Source organism: Brachycentrus maculatus, unplaced genomic scaffold (assembly GCF_059751285.1).
Source record: "Brachycentrus maculatus isolate JH-2025_06_01 unplaced genomic scaffold, ASM5975128v1 h1tg000007l, whole genome shotgun sequence".
Classification (NCBI taxonomy): Eukaryota; Metazoa; Arthropoda; class Insecta; order Trichoptera; family Brachycentridae; genus Brachycentrus; species Brachycentrus maculatus.
Window position 1 is genome coordinate 2240567 of NW_028280762.1, and position 22167 is coordinate 2262733.

General features: G+C 32.3%; 1 protein-coding gene across 8 annotated transcripts in view; it reads right to left on the bottom strand.

Annotated features, from left to right (window-relative positions):
• Klc (kinesin light chain) overlaps positions 1–22167 on the bottom strand; it is a 104490-nt gene that overhangs the window by 15858 nt on the left and 66465 nt on the right. For all 8 annotated transcript variants that reach the window (XM_088260353.1, XM_088260326.1, XM_088260335.1 and 5 more), the window contains 8 exons: positions 15837–16039; positions 13631–13755; positions 12581–12809; positions 11273–11406; positions 10363–10487; positions 10154–10279; positions 9499–9577; positions 244–470 (listed from right to left, as the gene is read on the bottom strand). In XM_088260353.1, coding sequence (XP_088116479.1) covers positions 244–470; positions 9499–9577; positions 10154–10279; positions 10363–10487; positions 11273–11406; positions 12581–12809; positions 13631–13755; positions 15837–16039 — 1248 coding nt within the window. The remainder of the gene's footprint in view (positions 1–243; positions 471–9498; positions 9578–10153; positions 10280–10362; positions 10488–11272; positions 11407–12580; positions 12810–13630; positions 13756–15836; positions 16040–22167) is intronic.

A 22167-nucleotide genomic window follows, 5' to 3' on the forward strand; every position in this document is an offset into this window, starting at 1 on the left:
TATATGTTTTATTTGACCAGTGACTGGGTTTCGTCGTTAATCAACATCATCAAACTGGTGGGAGTCTAGACAAAATTCTTGATTTTATATACACAACAAGGCAAGGGTTGAAAACCATGAATTTGGAGACCTTTATTCCGATGGGGAACAAGATCTGATACTTTGAAGTTACAGTTTCTAACTTGCATCAATATTGCTCCGATCGTCTCAGAAGTGACTCGGAGCAGACTAGAGGAGGCCTACCTCCTTCCGGCTTCGCATGGCGCAGTCCTCGAGGGTCTCGGCCGCCTCGTACTTGCCCTGGCGGCGGTAGAGCGCGCCGAGGTTCTTCAGGGTGGTGGTGACCGTGGGCGAGTCCACCTTGGCGGCCTTGTGCCAGCCGCCGTACTCGCCGTACGGGGCGTTCTCGCGCTGCAGGTGCTTGTTCTCCTCGCGCTCCTCCGCCACCTGCCAGATCGGCTTGTTGTCACCTGACAAACAGACGGACGCGCAATTCAAATTTATGCAAAAGAAATGAGGAAATGATATCGCTCGCTTCTTTCAAGAACGTCATAAATAAAAAATCGTCAATTTTCAGTTGTGCATGTTTTCAGAATGCCCAGAAAATGTAAAATGTAAGTGTTGTTTTTGCATTTTGAAGAAAAGATATTGTTTATTTATTTTTTTAAATAAATATTTTTCAAATGGAGAGAAAACCTTCAGGTTTTACCTAAAAATATCTGTTGCAAAGTAAAAAGTTCTATAAGTGGCTTGATATTTATTTTTAAAACATTTTATTATATTTTTAAACTTCAAAAACGTTCTCCTGAAAAATCAAGTTTTTTTTATTTATGACGTTCTTGAAAGGAGTGAACAATATGCCCTAATAAGAAACATTCGATATAGGATTTTCTGCGGATTTCACATCATGTATTAACACACTGTTGTCGGGCAGTTTTTTCATCAACCCGGACCCTAATTATACTCAGACAGTCTGCTGCCCGACCCTTAGTATACTAATCACAAGTAACACAAATCAAATTCTGATCTGTACAATGTTTTTTGTCATCTCTCTACCAAAAGTAAGCAAATAGAATGCTTTCAAGCGTCTCCCGCTCTCTACAGTATGTAAAAGATGCTTTAATTTTTTCCCCGCAAACAATGTGTTAAGATAGATATTGTTTTAAATACAACTCCTACATATTCTGAAAAATTGGTGTAAATAAAATAAAAAGGGCCTTCTATCTTATTCAAAAATTATAAAAGTAAATATAACTTGTGCTAATTAAAACTAAAAAAATGAAATCGTATAATTATTTATAAAAATTGCAATTTTGTATGTTTGTGTCCACAAAACTAGAAAAAGATTGAGTTGAAATTTTTACAAACATGGCTTTCTTTTGAATCAGATAAATAAATGTGGCCTTTAAAAATGAAAACGCTCCCTACCTCAATACTATACACATCTTTGATTTTAACACGGAATATTTCATAAAAATGCCAAATTAATGCTAACTTATATTTTTACAAAAATAAATAGCTCTTTGACTTTAAGACTATAAAAAAGTATGCACTAAGAAATTAAAACAAAATCTATGGCATTAAAAAAATGAGAACTATGAAAAGATACCCTGTTTAATTTGTAGGAGATGATTTCTCATATATTTGACCATTTATCACTACAAGGCCACTGCGTTTTGAGGATTTCCGAATTACAAAAAAAACAGATATTTGTCTATTACAAAATGAAAATACACACAATAGTTTGTTAGTTCTGACATGCTTGCAATTGTAATTTTTCTATACTAATAAAATAACTGGGTAAAAAAATACATTAATTCTGAAGTTTATATGAAACCCCTATTGTAAGACAAAATTCTGGTGAAAAAGTAATCAAAAATAAGAAATCTAATTACAGTTTCGTTAATTAACATAGAAACAATATTTTTACTCGGTGAAAAAATACCACAAGGTGAATGATAATTCACAATAAAGAGGTTTATTGAATTCTTAAATTTAATAAAAGATTGAAAATTCAAATCCTATTTTTGGACCTGCACAGTGTAGAGGCAAAGGCATTTGCCTACCATCCAGGAGGTCCTGAGTTTAATTTCTGGGTGGTCAAAATAAATATGCGCAATTTTCCTCATATGAATTTAATTTCAACCTGGACTGGTATAAGAACCGCAGGACTGATCACCTTGCTTTAATGCAATTAATAATCAATATATCACTGTCAATATGATGCAGTGCATTATGCACCATGAGGCACAGATAAATACTAGAAAAATAATTTAAAACTAGGGGTTTGATATATTAATGATACAATATTAAAAACAAAGAAAATGTGACACAGTTGGGACAAGTGTGACCAAAACAGAGCTTTCAAAAATATTTAGTTATTTATTTTGTGTCATAAAATTTTAAAAAAAAATACTGTCCTATCTGTGTCACACTTTCCCAAATATGTCACTCACCGAAATATAGCTGACTAAATTCTGCAGTCACAATATTACAATATCCCAATCCACTCCCATCTAGATTATTTCTTCAAATACCAGCGCACCCAAATATGGAGAGCATTAAAATTATAAAGTTTCGGAAGCACTAGAAAATAAATCCTTCAAAATCTCAAATTACTGACAAATAAAACGCAAAATATAAGAAAAACCATGCAGTTTATTGTGACAGAAATTGTATACTAACTAATGGAAAAAATAAAATTACTGTGACGTGGAACAATTTTTAAGGAATTGTACCAATTGATAAGATTAGTATCAGAGTAGGAAAATGGCCATCTGTATAATTTTCCATAAGAAAGATGATTTTTTGTTTGTTTGGATATATGTAATATATATCACAAACACAAACAAATACTCAAAATTAATCATTTTAAATGAGTTTGTATCAAAACAACATAGATTGAGTTTAGATTTTAGCAGTATACTTCATGCAGGTGTGTTTGAGTTATGAATTGCTTCACACAAGTCATCATACGAGAGAATGTTTTTATATGAAAAATTTAGTATCGCAAATCACTTTATCTGTTTTTGAAACTTAATCAGACAATTATTGCTCATTTTTTAAAACTATTGAGTAATAGATTTAAGCATCTCAGTGTCTCATGGTCAGTTTCAAGTATGTATCAAGATAGATAAGATATAGTTGTCAAAACAATGTACAAGCTTTAACATTTAAAATGCCCATTTGTGATATGTTTATCTTGTTATTCAATGTTGCCATATTGTATAAAGTTTTTTAATAATTAAAATGTTACTTTGTTTTAAAATCACAATAAATATTTTATTATAACTTAATTATAATGTATACCGGTTTCGAAGCTAACCACTTCTTTATCAATTATTAATCAGTCTTGATAAAGAAGTGGCTAGCTTCGAAACCGGTAGACATAATAATTAAGTAGTAATAAAATATTTATAGTGATTTTAAAACAAAGTTACATTTTAATTATAAAATGGAAAATCACAAAGTTAGTGCTTCAAATATAAATTTAAGTTTTTTTAAGTTTGAAATTGTGATGGACGGTATAATTTTATGCAATTTTGAGTATAAATTTTTAGATTTTGAATTCAAAAACTAAAATTATTAGTTATTTAAATATATCTTCTATTCCTTCACTCCCCGGATAAAGAAATCAAGTAAAAAATATTATTAAAATATATTATATCTCAAGAGACAAAAAAGTATTAGAGATAGGAATATGAAAATAATGGAAAACTTGCCAAAAAACTGTTCATATAATACGGCAACTGTAGAATATCACCGATAAAAATGTGCAAATTATAAAAAAGGCATATGTACTACCCCGATACTAACCTACTCAATTAATAATAAAAAATACACCTATCTTTGTGTTTACACAAGGGTTTTTAGAACAAGATCTTAACATTTGTATTAAGGGGTTGCAATGAAGTGGTTGGATTATTCAAATATACACAGAGAAATTGTTAACCTATTTAACGGCATAAAAATCTATGTATGGAGGGAATTGAATGAACTCAAAACATCTAAAATATATTGTCTTATTCAATTGATTATTTATGGACGTTTTATCTTTACACACTATCAAATTATTGTATCAAACTACAATTAAATGTTTTTAGTTTATTCGTTAAAATTTAATACCAATTAAATGATATTTGTTGATATAATGATACATATTTCATCCAAAGAAAAAAATGGCTAACCTCTTAAAACGCTTGTGTAAACATTTTTGTAACATAAAAATATATCGTGAGCAACCTGCGAAAAGTAACTAAAATATCTGAGTCATATCTTTTATTTCTTCTCAAATTTAATTATAACATTGCTGGAACATTCTAGTTTAAATTTTAAAGTCTTTTCCTAGACTTAAAACCGTAATTTAGAAATAATGAAGTATTTATGTTAGTCAACTCATTTTAAATGTTTTCCTTTCGGTCAGTTTTCGCAGCATATTCATAATAATAACTTAAAATAACACCATTAAAATTAATGAAATCATAGACAATTTTTTTTTAAAAACATGACTGGCTTCAAAAAGTATAAACTAATTAAGTGTACATCACTATAAACAATAAAATTGAAAGTCCCAAACATCAATAACATAGTATTTTAGACAATCATTATGGATTACAGTAATATTAATATATCATTTAAAAGGCTAGCTGCGATAGGAACTTTACAGTAAGAATGCCATTTTAATTTATTTAAAATCAGTTCTCCGATTATATCAAGTTATAACTTTAAATTATAATATACTTTTGATAAGTGGGAGAGTGTTTTAATTTTTCAAATATGCAGTGCCAAAATCTAATTAAATTTAAAACAACCCAAACCGTACAACAACTTGCGACATTAACAAAACTATTCAATTAAAAATATCTTAGCAACCATTCAGTAAAAACCTACAAGATATAAACATCAGTCAAAATATTGTATTGGAAATGATGATAAAATAAGATGCTATTTTTTGAGAAAGCTAAATATCCTATTATTATTATTATTTATTTTTATAAAGAGAGCATAATTTCTATCATGACTATAGTATTTTTTTAGTAACTTTATTTTGCAAAATGACACTTTCTACAGATACCACACTGTTCCTAAGGATGTGACGGTAAAACATATTTTTTCAACTTATGATAGTTCTTTCTTTAGAAAGGAAATGAGAAATGATGTCTTTAATTATAAAAAACACAGTTTATTATTAAAATAAAGTAAACAAATCATGTAATTTATTAATAAACACGTCATGGAATAATTTGACTTATATATGTACATACCATATACATTAACATTAACAAAAACACTATAAGAAAAGAAAAAAAAACATTACAATGACTACAATAAGAATAATGTCATTTTAAGCAAAATTATATTTTCATAATTAAATTTAAAGATTTTTTCTGGGATATTATGCCATATCGCTCACTCCTTTCAAGAACGTCATAAATCAAAAAACTTGATTTTTCAGGAGAACGTTTTTAAAGTTTAAAAATATAACACAAAGTATTAAAAATACACACTAAGCCACTTATTGAACTTTTGACTGTACAATAGATCTTTTTAAGTAAAACCTGAAGGTGTTTTCTCCATTTGAAAAATATTTAGTATATTTAAAAAAAATAATTAAACAGTACATTTTCTTCAAAATGCAAAAACAACACTTTTTGCCCTGTAGCGGGTAAATATTTAGTTTAAAATATGCCTCTTTTGCTGGGATATAGTACATTTTCTGGGCATTCCGAAAACATGCACAACTGAAAATTGTCGAATTTTGATTTATGACGTTCTTGAAAGGAGTGAGCGATATCACAACACACAATATCAGTTTTTTTTAAATCACTGCTTACTATCACCCCTATTCAGAAAGTCACTTATAAAAAATCACTACGGAGACCTTTTTCCATATAGAGTCCAAACAAACATGATTTATATAGATGTCTCAAGTTGAGATGAAGCATCTATCGTTTTTATATGAAAGAAGATGGAAAGACTTACATCTTCTTTCATTTAAAAATGAGCATTCCAGCCCTCACAACCTGGCATTTGGCAGGCTTAAGCGGACACTTCATATACTCGTGTGAAGTTCATCATTCTGCCCATTATTGAACATCCATATTGCGTTAATTTTTAAATATTTTGGGCAGAATGATGATACACTTAATACAAGCCTAATGCCAGGTCGAAAACCATGGAATGCTCAGACATCCATCTTCTTTTGTATAAAAATGATATATGCTTTGTCTCACATTGAGCCGCGTATAATATATATTGATATATCATCCGTAAGGTGAATGACCCAGTGTCTGATAAATAATAACAAAATATTAAGAATTCAAAGTGGAAAACACACAAATATTGGCTTTGTTTTGGTGTTAATAATAATAATAAAACCCTTATCCGCACCCCAATGGTGCATAGGGCACTGCGTCATATAAACGCAGTGTTATCTTGATCGCTTACATGTGAAGGAAAGGTGATCAGCCCTCCGCTTCAGGTACCAGTCCAGGGTAATATTGAATAAATATGACAGTGAAAAAATCACTTATATTTATTTTACCCCCCTTGGGAATCGAACCCGGGACCTCCAGAACGGTAGCCGAGCGTGCTGACCATTACACTACGGAGGCGGACGTTCGGTGTTAAGTGTCATAAATTAAAAAACATTGCCATGATGTTTATCGGTAACTTTGCTAGGACTGAGGGGTATATAATCACATACGAAAAAGTATAATAGTGGTATCAATGGATGATCTATTACAATGTAAGAAAGAGGCAAGCTTGAATAACATGAAAATTCTTTGTAACCTGATTCTGGCATAAAAAAATCTTATACCACATGTCGCTCACTCCTTTCAAGAACGTCATAAATCAAAATACTTGATTTTTCAGGAGAACGATTTTAATGTTTAAAAATAAAACACAATGTATTAAAAATAAATATCAAGCCACTTATTGAACTTTTTACCGTGCAACAGATCTTTTTAGGTAAAACCTGAAGGTTTTTTCTACATTTGAAAAATATTTAATTTATTTATAAAAGTAATTAAACAATACATTTTCTTCAAAATGCAAAAACAACATTTTGTGCCCTGTAGCGGGTAAATATTATGTTAAAAATATGCCTCTTTTGCTGGGATATAGTACATTTTCTGGGCATTCCGAAAACATGCACAACTGAAAATTGACGATTTTTGATTTATGACGTTCTTGAAAGGAGTGAGCGATGTGTTTTATCATAATTTTTAAAGAAAATATCTCTTTAAATTTTTCAGATAATCCTAAAATATATGGAAATAAAAAAAAATGCAATGAGGGGAAATATGGTGATGTGTATATTGACTTATTTTAAGTACCAAATAAAAAATGTTCAATAGCCATATAACGGCAATACATTTTTTTCAAAATATATAATTTTTAATACAAATGGTGTAATTTTAGCATTACATATATCGCTCACTCCTTTCAAGAACGTCATAAATAAAAATTTGATTTTTTAGGAGAACGTTTTTAAAGTTTAAAAATATAATACAATGTATTAAAAATAAATATCAAGCCACTTTTTTAACTTTTTACTGTGCAACAGATCTTTTAAGGTAAAACCTGAAGGTTTTTTCTCCATTTGAAAAATATTAAGGATATTTAAAAAAATAATTAAACAATACCTTTTCTTCAAAATGCAAAAACAACACTTTCTGCCCTGTAGTAGGTAAATATTAAGTTAAAAATATGCCGCTTTTGCAGGGATAAAGTACATTTTCTGGGCATTCCGAAAATATGCACAACTGAAAATTGTCAATTTTTTATTTATGACGTTTTTGAAAGGAGTGAGCGATATAAGGCCACCATAGTGTGCATTGTATTGAATTATATAATAAGTAATACAATAAATGCAATTTTTTACTAATATGAAAAGACACTACCAAACCTAATTAATTATACCAACTATATTTATACACAACTACTTGATATGTATATGTTCAATAACATAATAAAATTTATGTTTTTTTAAGCTACCATAACCAATGTCAAGAATGAAGAATAATATTTTCTGTAATAGTATTGAAATGTGTAAAATAAAGATATATTTAAAACATTTCTTTACTTATACATTTACAAAGTTTTAATGGTTGTATTAAAAATTCACAAATTGGAATCTTTTTCCACAATACAATTATCTGTATTTTAAATCAATTATAAGTATCTTTTCCATAAAGAATAGTTGAGTAATCATAAAGCTGTCATGTACTTAGAAGAAAACATAATGCAATGGAAAATAATTATGTACATATTTCAATTTCTGATTATTGAAAATGAGTCAAAAACGGGGAAAATGTTGGGTTGACAGGTTTCGCAGAACACAGATTATAACCACTAACATTTGTTTAGAACCACTGGTACTTTATTTACTCCTTAGTATATTATATTCTCCATTTTTGATATTGGCACAAATATAACATACAATATTGGTTTTATTCTAAGGTTTAAAACATGAAGCAAATCAGCAAAGGAATGGCAAAAAAAAAATATAAAAATTCTCGCAAAATAATAACTTTTTTTTACAATATAACGAGAGACAAAATCACCAAATAAAATATATCGTATATCTAAAAAGTGTACAAAATAATGTCAAGCGATAAGTCATATGAAATCAAATTAACTAAAGGTAACCCCTACACACAGTGATATCGCATGGCAACAAGCTTCGAGGCTGTTGAAATGTTGGCTTTTAAAACTATCAACATACAACAAAATAATACTGTAAAACCAATTCAATATAACTAATTTTTTATATTATTTTTTGACATCTCATCACAGATGAAGTAGAATATGGAAGTCTGGGCATTTTCGGGGCTGACGACCGTCATAGGCTGGTTTAAGTGATCACTTTACACACGTGTAACATTCACCAATTCTACCCATTATGTATTGACAACCACACTACTCAAATTCTTGGAAGTTCTATATATATGAACCAATTTAGAAACCTTGTTCTTGAATCACTAGAACTTCAATAGAGACATCTGTTGGTGAGATGTAAAGAAGCTTTTTACTAAGCAGAAACTCTTATATTAGTATGTGACTTAATTTTTGATGAGATGTCAATCAATAATATGAAAATAACTCCTGTAATTGGAGATAAAATTTTGTGAACAAGTATTTGGACACACTCAAAATGTTGTAAACTAAGTTTTTGTTTATAAAAGTACAAAATTTGAGCAGAGGTAAGATATATATTTATTAAACGAATACTGAGATCTGAATCTGACCCACCTACTCAAATTTCACCCTGTGAAAATTTTAGAAAATTGAAAAGAGGTTGATTGGTTGGCGGGTCAAGCTTGGTCCGGTGCGATGTCACCGTGTAATCAGCGGTCGGGGGATGTACCAACATGTACCAATCTACAGCCGTGTAATGGAGAGCGGTAAGTACATGGAGTGACACCGAGTCCAATAATTATTTCTTTTTACTAGAGATTATGTCTGCTAAGGGCGGGGGTTGGGACTCCTTACCATCGATAGTTCCGAATTCCCGTTCGTGCGCTCGGGTCAGCACTTGTTTGTAGAGAATTTCCGCTTCCTTGTATTTTCCCTGGAAGAAACCAATGGGACATTAGACGATTTGAGCTAATAAACTACAGTGGAACCTCCCATAACGAGAATAATTCTTTCAGAATCTTACTTGTTATGTAAAACACTTATTAAGCGAAAAAAAATCCATATAAATCAATGTAAAGTACAATAATGCATTCCATGCCCAGAAAAAAATTTTCTTTTATTAATTTATTTAAAAACATTTATTCAAATAAAAAAATTCTAACCGCACCCAATGGTGCATAGGGCACTGCATCATACTGACGCAATGTTATCTTGATCGTTAATTATATGAAGGCAAGGTGATCACTCCTGCGCTTCAGAATAAAACAAAATAAAATTAAAAATTTGTAAATTGTCAAGGAGAGTAACAACCTAGAATGCGATTTCAATTAGCAAAAAATAATAAAATAAAATAATAACTATTTTATTTTTTACGGAATTTATTACAAGTGGTTAATTCATTTCAACTAGAAAGCTGTCTAGAGACAGTTGTCTTTTTTTGCCTACTCAATATTTGGTGAAAATGTGACACGGCATTATTAGAGATATTGTGTTGTTGATAAATAAATACCTGTTTAAGATAAGAAGAGGCCAAGTTGTTCTTTGTTTTAGCGACATTAGGGTCATCGGGACCAAGTTTCAATTCATAGATCTCCAAGGCCCGCTGGTAATAGCGTTCTACTTCATCATATTTTCCCTGGAAATTGTAACAATAATAAAATATTAGAAACGTTAAGACCCAAAATATTTGTTGTAAAATATTTTGAAAAAAATAGTAACCTGGTTTTGGCAAAGCAACGCCAAGTTATTGAGCTGCTTGGCGACATCGGGATGCTGGTTTCCTAATACGGCTTCACGGATCGCGAGAGCACGCTTGCACAGCGGTTCAGCCTCCTTGTATTTACCTGTTCAAATACAAATTATCCTTTGAGTCTGTCACATTTTTTTTCTGTTTCATAAGCTTAACAACCGTAGCAGGCACACAGGTCCGTGCCAAAGCACAAATGTGTCTGCTGTGCGATCATCACAGGTAAACTTGTAATTTAGGACCACCCCGGATTCGAACTTAAAGTTTTGAGAAGTGATTATTCAGATTGAAATAAATGTTTGCTTTTTTTCATACAACACGTGGACATGTTTAAAAAGACACAATACAAAAGGTTTTCTTTTGCTCAGTGCTGATTGGGTTTAAAGGCAAACTATCTACTTAATTTAACCAATAAAATAAAGAAAAAAAAACAGGTATACAGGATGATAATAGTGTTTTTTTAGTATAAAGTTTATATTTGAAGCACTAACTTTGTGATTTTCTATTTTATAATTAGTATGTAACTTTGTTTTAAAATCACTATAAATATTTTATTTTAACATAATTATAATGTCTACCGGTTTCGAAGCTAACCGCTTCTTTATCAAGACTGATTAATACTAGTACTAAGCAGTCTTGATAAAGAAGCGGTTAGCTTCGAAACCGGTGGACATTATAATTATGTTATAGTAAAATATTTATCATGATTTTAAAACAAAGTTACATTTTCATTATATTTTTCTTAGTATTTTAATTAGAAAAAAGAATTTTTAAAATTAGCAGCTTGTATTTTGATATCAAATTAAGCAATTTAAATCAAACGTATATGTATTTGTTTTTATACCAAAATAACAAATACCTTTGGATTGAAGATATATTTACCTCGTTTTCCATAAAGTACAGCCAAATTATTAAGGGTAGCGGCAACGGCGGGATGGTTCTCTCCGAGGGTAGTTTCTCGGATGCTAAGGGCGTCATTTAACAAGTTGGCTGCTTCCCTGTACTTGTTTTGGTCCCTACGAAAAAATAATATAAATTTTTAAATAATTTATATGGGTGACTTGCGATTAAATTATTTTCTTCTATGAAAATAATAAATATTGATTAATTGATTAATCATAAAATTTAACAAAATAGACTTAGATAATTTTAATTGCCACCAAAAATGGTGATTCATGGGCATAAACTGTGCAATTTATATATGTCCTTAGAGCCTTAACCTTTCCTGTACTGATCATTCGAAAATTGCACGTGATCTGAAGGGGGGCATCAAAAAACCCATTGAATTAAAATTCATACATGAGGGGTTCCAACCCCCCCTCGGATCCGTCTTGATTAATCAAACACGCCTTTTTGACATTGAATTCTCGCTACCCAGAACATCCATTGCTGACAGTTCCTTAGCAGGTCTCCTCTAAACGATGGGGCATTGACTGAAAAGGAACGATGTAGTCCAAGGGTGGCCAACCCGCGGCCCGCATGCGGCCCGCTGACTGTCTACATGTGGCCCGCGGAACATTTCACACATTTTTTCTTTAAGTGTACATAAAACCATCGGGCGTAGTTCGTATCATATCCCATATATGGAAGTATCACAACATTTTGCAATCTACTTTTAAATACACATTGATAAGAATACAAGCTGCTATAAGTGAGCGACTCAAAGTCAAAATGCCATGTAAAAGCTAGTTATACAGTAGCCATGATACTAGTCGAATGAAACATATCAAATCTCAAATGAGAACAAGAATCACTGATGATAATTTGGAAAACTGTTTGGGTGTAGCAAGAACATAAGTCGTTAACGTATCAACATTGATGCACTTAGTCTCACAAATTATAATTTTTTTTATATTGCCTCTTTATCCTATTAATTATCTAATAACTCTTATCCTATTAATATGTTTGATTCATATTTTTGTTACATCATCTTTAAAAAAAAAACAATATATTTCATGTTTGCTTTGAATAATGAAAGAAATTTTGTTTTACGGCCCGGTAAGAAATCTGATTTCTAAAATCTAGCCCGACTGCTGAAAATGTTGATGCCCATGATGTAGTCTATGGGTACCATATTTATTTTACAAAATTATTACAAAAGAAGAATTACATAATGATAGGGTGAGGCTTGCTGCTTCACCAGGTGATCCGATTGAACTACCGGTTCCGGGTGACGTGTGCACAACTGACCTGTAGACAAGGGCCAGGATGTTGAGCATGGTGGCCACGTCGGGGTGGTCGTGGCCCGAAGTCTTCTCCAGGTCCTCGAGGGCCTGCTTGCACAGGGGCACGGCCACCTCGTAGCGGCCCTGCGAGGCGTACTGGATCACCAGGTTGTGCAGCGTGCGAAGGCGCGCCGGGATCTCGAACCCGGTGTTCACCTGCTGGGCAAACTGCGATGGCGGCGTCGGAGACATGGCTGAGGACAAATAAACAGATGAATATAAAACTTACGCAAGTGTTGGACTGACACCGTATACTTCAGCCAATCATAAAATATTGGGTCATCCTAAAAGTAATGGTGGTATTTTCAATTGCATGAATTTCAAATCGAAGGGGTAGGAGATAAACTACCCTAATCAACTTTTTATAAATGCAGGTAGTAATTTCACATTGTTCTCATTTTTGTGCAAGTTTTGAAGTGTAGTTAGATTTAAAGGGTTATTTTAGCAATGTTATAATGGAAATGACAAATGAGCATATTTGGCATGAACAATGCTGCGAAAATTCTGATACAGTATATGACGGTCGGACAATAAACAAAAGCCAATGTCAACGATAGTTACAGAAATTTCGAGCCGGAAACTACAGCCTAAAAGTTGAGCCTCGTTCTGAAACGTAGGTGGTGGAGGAGTATTAATTGTCAAGGACCAGTGAATTTCGAAAAAAGGTTATGAAAAATCTACCAGATAGACGGAAGAGCATTGTAGAAAGTGAAATAGAATATCTTTTACGATAAAAAAAGACTTACTTTAATTATGAAAAATAACAGTTCTTTAAAAAAACCGCATTACTTATGGTACCCAATACATATTATACACTTGTCATTAATCTGTTAAACATACAATTTACGAATTTTAAGCAGTGGCAACACATGGAACAAACTGAAATTACATATGAAAATGAAAGTTTACTTTAATTGCAAATTTAGTGCTATTACACTCAACATTTATGCAAAACATTTTAATTATATATAAATACATCAGGTGATGTATTTATATATAATAACTATTAACTCACTATTTCTCTCCTCCTGCTCATCGTCAGGAAACAGGTCCACCATGGGGTCATCCTGCTTGCCCGTTCCGGGCCTGTCGCTGCCGGTCCTATTGCTGTCTTCTTCATTTATGTCACTATCATATTTTCTGGAACAAATATACTAATGTTAACACTCATATAAAAAAAATTATATATCAAACCCTTATCCGCACCCCAATGGTGCATAGGGCACTGCATCATACAAACGCAGTGTTATCTTGATTGTTAACACACGAAGGAAAGGTGATCAGCCCTCCGCTTCAGGTACCAGTCCAGGGTAATATGGAATAAATATTAGAGTGAAAAATCACTTATATTTATTTGACCCCCCTGGGAATCGAACCCGGGACCTTCAGAATGATAGCCGAGCGTGCTGACTATTACACTACGGAGGCGGACAAAACTCATATAAATAATAATAAATATGTTTAAATGTAAAATCTCTTTAAATTAATTCAACCAAATTTCTAACTGCCACCAAATAAAAGGCCAGATGTTAGATTTATTGGAAACTTCAAGTGAACTACTCAATGTGATGGAATTGGCATCTTGATCTGAAAATACATATTTAATTGAGGAATTCTCAGTCGACTAATCTACAAATATTCATATCCATAAGATATTTTTTGTGATTTTACTAAGCAGACAAATTCACAAACTTGTGTACAAATATTAAAATATTGCTACTCTTGAAATTAGTTTAATTGATGTACAATATTTTTGTATGCTGAATCCAAAAATGCAGCAAGTTTTTTTACATCACATATTTGGTATGTGTATGTGAAATTCGGGCAACACGTTGTGACATTTAATAAAAAAATATATACCAAAAAAAACATTGATTTCAAAAGTCCCCGTGTAAGCATTTGTAAAAAAAATAATATTATTTATGCATGAAAAAAAATTATAAAAATGTAAATCTAAAATTATTCTAAAATAACAAAATGCAACACGAAATAATCCAAAAAAAAATTTGGGTATCGTGGAACCTCTCATAACAAGTAATTTATATAAAGAGTTAAAATAATCTGAAAAAAATGCTCCCTTAGTTTCGCATGAGTTACACAGAAAGGGTAATTTCCTTTTTCACAACATTTAATTGTGGGCCGGGACTTCCACGCCGGGACTAGAGGTGGATAGCAACGATATTGAAGAGCTTGTCAAAGAGCACAGTCTAGCTGACCACCGAAGAGCTTATGAAGTTGCATCATGTTTCATAGCAAGAAATTATGGAGGAGAGCTTGTTCGTATTTCACATTGATTTCTTTGGGATTTTTTCCCTTTGATGAGTGTTTGATTAACAAGTAAGATAGTGGAACAAATTATGCTCGTTATAAGAGGTTCCACTGTATTTTAATAGCCACCCTCGAATATTAAGAAAGAGGAAATTAAATTACTCAAAAAAAAACTAATACAAAAAAAGAACATTAAATTACTATTACAAAAATGGCAGCAATACTTGAGAATTTAAAAAATATATAAAAAAAAGTAAAGAAAAGTATTATGTCGTTAATATTTAATGTACAACATTTTGAGTGTGTCCAAATACTATTTATTTATTTTGACACACTCAAAATGTTGTAAATAAATTATCTGGTCAAATTATAAGCTGAAATAAAAATGAAAATGGTATTTTCTGGCGTTTCTCATGTGTGTGATTATAATCCAGGATTCGGACCTCACATACTAATATGAGTTTCTGCTTAGTAAAAAGCTTATTTACATCCCACCAATAGATGTCTCTAGTTAAGTTCTAGTGATTCAAGAACAAGGTTTCTAAATTGGTTCATATATATAGAACTTCCAAGAATTTGAGTAGTGTGGTTGTCAATAATGGGTAGAATTGGTGAATGTTACACGTGTGTAAAGTGATCACTTAAACCAGCCGATGACGGTCGTCAGCCCCGTAAATGCCCAGACTTCCATATTCTTCTTCATCTTTGATGAGATGTTAAAAAATAATATTTAATGTCATAAAGTATTTAACGGTAAATAAATATTCAGTGTAAATCCCTCTCCAAGCCCTAGTCTCATTTTTGAAGAGGTACAGCGCGATTGGAATAAGATATTTTATAAGAAGAAATGTCTGGTTGATGAAATAAAATGTAATAATTTTTGTAACAACAAATGGTATTTTTAGTGGTAAGATTGATGAGTATTGTGAACAAGTGGAGAGTGTTGTACTGACTTGATGGAGGCCATGAAGGAGAGGTGGCTGTTCTCCTCCTCGAGCTGCGCCACGCGCTGCTCGGCGGCCTGCAGGCGCTGCTGCGCGGCAGCCAGCTCGTCGCGCAACCAGGCGTTCTCTTGGCACAGGCGCCGCACCTGCGTGCGCAGCTTCTGCTTCTCCGCCTCCACCGTCTGCAGGTGCGTGGCCAGCGCCATCATCACCTGCAACGCAACAACACAACAATAAAGCTACACCACCCATTTCCCACTTCTCGCTCTTCATCCGGACCAAGAAGACCGAGAAGGTGTAATAATAATATATATATTTATTAGAATTCGAAACATACTGAACATCGACAACCTAAAAAGAGTTTACTATGCTATTGTACACTCACTACTACAGTATGCCATTTTTGCACGGGGAGGCTCATACAACAACATACTGAACTCTGTGAAAATAGTACAGAAAACCATAATTAAAGTTATTTTGAACAAAAAATATTTATCCAACAAAGTTATTATTTCAAAAATTTCAAGTCCCAAATATAGAAACCATTTATAAAAAAAACGCAATTTTTCAAATACTAAAGGGTGACAATTATTCGAACATAAAAAAAAGTTTAACATCGAGATTCTCAAACGATTTTTCTACTCCAAAATGCAACACTAAGCAATTTCAGAAAAACTTCAAATATTTGGCAATTAAACTTTTCAATAAACTTCCTGAAGAAATAAAAAAAAAAAGATGGTATAAAAATACTTGAGAAAAAAATTAAAGCTCATAACACATAAATCTTGAAAAAATTTATAAAAAAAGACTATTATATAACATTTATTATATAACATTAAACCACAAGTGTAAGTCCCTCTACAAGCACAAGAGCTCAGTTTCTTTTTTGGAGAGGCACAGCGAATCGAAATATAAAAGTTATCCATATGTATAAATATTTCAAATGTATTATGTTATAAATAAAAATGTAAATATTTTAAATAAATAAAAAAAAATGCGTTGACTCCTTTTTATTCTACCCAGACTCCACCTACTTGACACCTTGAGATCGATCCTTATTTTTTAACCTACCACTATCCATGTCTTTATAAGTGTCCTTAAAGTACCGTAGAACGAGGCTACTTGAACTTTGATGTGTTACTTGAGCCCAGTACAAAAAAAATATTTAGATCGTGGTATCGATCGAAGTATCGTGACAATAAGTGTCACCTGCCAGGGAAACAATGAATCATGTCGATACGTTCATTATTGTAGACCAAATACAACAGATGTAAATCTTTTTTGTACTGGGCTCAAGTAACACATCAAAGTTCAAGTAGCCCCGTTCTACGGTAGGTATTTTACGAAAATAGTCCTATGTAAATTATCCATCTCCAAAATTAAAATTTTAAAAAATTATATTTTGTGACGCGTTTTTCATTCATTTATATACAAATCGGTTATTGACATCAATATTTACTACCACTACTGCTGACCCTTATCCGCACCTATTGGTGCATAGGGCACTGCATCAAATTGATGCAATGTTAAATTGATCATTTATTGTATGTATAGATTACTGATTGGTGTAAAAACGAAAAGACAAAACAAATATTAATTATTAAAATACAAGTGTGTGATGTCATGCAAAAAGGAAATTAAAAATGAAAAAAGAACATAAGCCATGGGATGATTTTTAAATGAGAAAATTCTTTGCGACGCTATTTGATTTTAAAGTGAGAACAACCAAATGATATTTTCAGTAGAAAATATTTTTTTGTCATAATTTTTATTAACTCGGCGCATAAATTCCGAATATCTAGGACCGAGATTCTAGGTGATAAAATCTGTTAAATTTACTGTCGGAGCTTTTCAGTGAGAAAATTTACCGAAATTTTTTGCAAATATTTTCTCGTATTATAAAATATTCCAACGCGAGTAAAAATGTAAATTAGCGTTTTTTAAGTAAACTTCGCAGCGTCAAAGGCTGTAAAATATGTCATATTTGCGATCAACAGTTACAGAATTGCAGAAAAAAAAATTTTAAACATTAAACGAAAAATCGTACTTAATAAATAAATTTGGTTTAAACCCAACCGAATTGACGATCCACAGTGATTCGACAATTGAAATTACAAATGAGAAAAATGAAAACATAAAATCCCAGCGGAGTTCTTTGAAAAACGCTTACGAGGACATAAAGAAAAACCAATTGGGCTTTAAAAAAAACAGAGACACGAAAATAGACTGAATTTTCCGAAAAGCTACTGGCACAGATTTATTTTTATTTTATTATTCGGTCGATTTATTTCAATCTTTTTTCCTTCTTTAGAAATTCATTTATTTGATAAAAAATATATCAGTACATGTACATCAACATATATGTATACATTTACATTTTTTTCGGTTACCCACAAAGCCACCTTATGTGTCTTATGAGTGGAGTTCTTTTTAGATATTTTTTCGTTATTTTTTAACACAATATAAATACAAAAAAAATAAAAAAATAAAAAGAAATCATTGATTCATACAATAATTTTACAATTTCACTTTTTTTTAAATAATTTTACAATCTAAGCCGTAGTAGTCGGCGTTTCATACCCGATATTTCATTTCGATCGTACACCATGCAATAATAATTGCATGAGCATTAACGCCGATATGATGATGAAAGCATCGAAACACGTGTAACAATAGATTTGAAGAAACAGTGGTAATTACCAAGTAAATTTTAAATAAAAAATGGAAAGATATTACCATAGTGTGACTGCCGAATCAATTAATGAAAAAACAAATGTTCTCCATGAAATTCATGCAAACACAGTTACGACATCAGGAGACCGACAGCATGATATGATAATCGTCGGCACTTTGTATTATATTGCCGGAGATCCCGGGTTCGATCTAATTACTAAAAAAATATTACATTTAAAAAAAGATATATCGTAGTCGTACAGGAGAAAGTGACCAACTAACAAAACGGAAAATGTTCAGGAGGGCCATTTAAGTCACTTTTGCTTGGCAAGAAAATAAACATTAACGCAGTTGGTCATTTTTAACAAGTCAATATATTATACTATATTATACATCCAAAAGTACGAAAAAGACCGGCTTGAAGCATTTGAGATGTGGGTTTGGAGGAAGATGACCAAGACATCATGGGTTGTAAGGAAGTCCAACGAAAAGGTGTTGCAGGACGTAAAAGAAAGAAGAGAGCTTTTAAATCATATTTTGAAGAGGAAGGCCAAGCTAATAGGGCACTCAATTAGAAATAGCACCTTTCTTAGCAACATCTTCGAAGGAAGAATCTTGGGAAAACGAACAAGAGGCCGCCCAAGAACTTCATACTTCCAGGATTTGAAGCGGCTCATGGACGTCTCCTCCTATTCGCAGCTCAAGAGGATGGCGACTGACAGAGACAAGTGGCTGACACTACAAGGCGCTGCCTTTAGAAGATGATGATGATATTATACTTCCAAGTTTAAAATCCTTTGAGATTTTTTTCAGGGACAAAATAGTCAATAGTCAGGGTATCAAATAGTCAATGATCACGTTTTTGTAAAAAATGCACTTGGTCACTTTCTCTTGTATGACTGCGATATAGCAAAGTTAAACGTTTAACCAAACGCAGAATGATGACATGTGCTTGAGATAAAAAGGTTGCAAGAAAAATTTAAATACTTTGTGGACGACAAACCCTTATCTCTCTTGGGGGGGGTAGTAGGCGTTCCGGACTACCCCAACCGAGAATTCTTTCCAAGCCGTGATTTATGGCGACCATGATAATACAACCTTCCTCTGTTCATTTTAAATTTGATCCGCTCCGGACGCTTTGCCTTAATGCGATAATTAATGTGAACCAATTTACAGCATCGTCGAGATATAAACTGTGTTGCCATAAAGCGTGCGTGTCGGCGCTAGACATGTGCAATTCATAAGAATGAAAGAAGAGAGATAAAGATTTTTTTGTTGGAGCCAAAGGTACGTATACAAGAAGTGCCCATACAAGACGTTACCTTATTTTAGTCACTTTATTTTAAAGGTACTTCCAAACTAACTAACCATCACGCCGCTTCCCCGAAAGGGTAGGAAGAGAGAATAGAATGCCACACATATTTATCTTTGCACACAATCATCGCTTTTTCAACATTCATACATCTTCTCATACATACACGCCGATAATTTCGACTCCCGATTTTGAACACAAATATGTATGTTTGTCCGCCTCCGTAGTGTAGTGGTTACCGCGTTTAGCTACCATGCTGGAGGTCCCGGGTTCGATCCCCACGGTGGGTCAAAATAAACATGTATTTTTCCAGTCTAATTTTTATTTGATATTTCCCTGCGCAGGTACCAGAAGCGCAGGACTAATTACCTTATAAATAATTTACGTTCAACGTAAAATTGCATCAAATTGATGCAGTGCCCTTTGCACCATTGGGTGCGGATGAGGGATTAGAGAAATTACGTAAAAGTATAATGGTCCAACCCTGTAGGGTTAAATATATTCATAAAAATGAAATTATGTTGTGTATAATAAAACAAATTTATTTTTGCATTGAAGATACTTCGTATTGAATAAATTTAGAATGTCTGTGTAGGCAGGGCATAACTTTGATTATTTTTCGTTATTTTACGACCGAAAATTTAATTCCCCGATTCGAATACTGCGTTGGTATCCTCGAATTATATTTATGGAAGGATAAAAAAATGTAAGAAATTGGATAGGAAAGATCTGTATTTCAAATAGATGGACAATTTATCTGTGGAATAGGAATTTATTACCATACGATAAATAAAACGGGTTTTAATTGTATTTTTAACTAGCTGTGCCCGGCCATGCGTTGTCGTGCCTCAGTCTGGTTGAATGGAAAAAAAAAGAAAACAGAAAGTACCTACCCATTTCTTATATGTTTCATTTGACAATGCTCGTGAAGCAACGAAAATCTACGAAACAACAATGCAATCGAAAATATTTAAAAATTAAATGACAGCAGTGTCAAGAAGCATGATGTTCGCCATGAGCGATGTTAGTATAGCGTGTGTTGATTTTACTTTCAAATAGATGGAGCTGCCATTGGGTTCAAAAGCTATTTTTAAAAACATGTTTTTATCTGTCATAGGTGTATATGAAAACGCGCGTACTCGAATGCAAAATTGTGTCCGAATTCCAAAGCAATCGGTGAATAACTTAACCCGAAACGGTTAAATCCAGTATTTGAGCGAAAACAAATATATAAATGCGAATATTATATTGAAAAAAAATATTATGAGACTATGTTTGATATATTTAGATAATGGCTCAAAACGTTTAGTATTTGAACGTGCACAAATAAATAAATGCAAATACTGTTACGAAAAAAAAACAGCGTTATTATGATAGTCGTCAAACATATTCTGATAATGGCTCAAAATGGTTAAATCCAGTATTTAAGCAGAAAAAAAAATGGAAATATTGTTTCCAAAAATATATATTATGTGATATAATTTGTTATTATGAGAAGACGTCTAACGTATTTTCATAATGGCCCGAAACTGTTAAATCCAGTATTTGAGGGCAAAAAAATAAATAAATGCAAATATTGATTTAAAAAAAACTATTCATGTAACTAGGAGAGAGTAGGTCTAATATATTTCGATAATGGACCAAAACGGTTAAATGCGATATTTGAGGGCAAACAAATAAATAAATGCAAATATTGATTTAAAAAAAAAACTATTCATGTAACTGGGAGAGAGTACGTCTAATATATTTCGATAATGGACCAAAACGGTTAAATGCGATATTTGAGGGCAAACAAATAAATAAATGCAAATATTGATTTAAAAAAAAACTATTCATGTAACTGGGAGAGAGTACGTCTAATATATTTTTGATAATGGCCCAAAACGGTTAAATGCGATATTTGAGGGCGAACAAATAAATAAATGCAAATATTGATTTTAAAAAAAAACTATTCATGTAACTGGGAGGTTGGTAATTTCGTGGTATACCATAGAAATAGGGGGAGAAAAGTATGAAAGAAAGCTTGTTTGTTTAGCACATATTACGGTTAGAAAGTGGGTTGGAAGTATGTGGAACTAGCGAGCTAGCCCCGGGACACAGATGGCCTGCTAACCTCGGTTGGCATTCTACTCCCTCGCACAGTGCCGGTCCATCTTTTAAATAGGTCGGGAATAACGATGGCTACGATGCGACTCGGAGCAAAAGAAGAATGTACTCATTAAAAATACCCTAAATACAAATTAATTTTTTGGGTAATATATCCAAATTTTTTTGGGAATATGTCCAAAATTAAACAAGGTTATTGGATTGAATTTTACTTACTTTTATTTAAATAAATAAGATAACATGTGACGC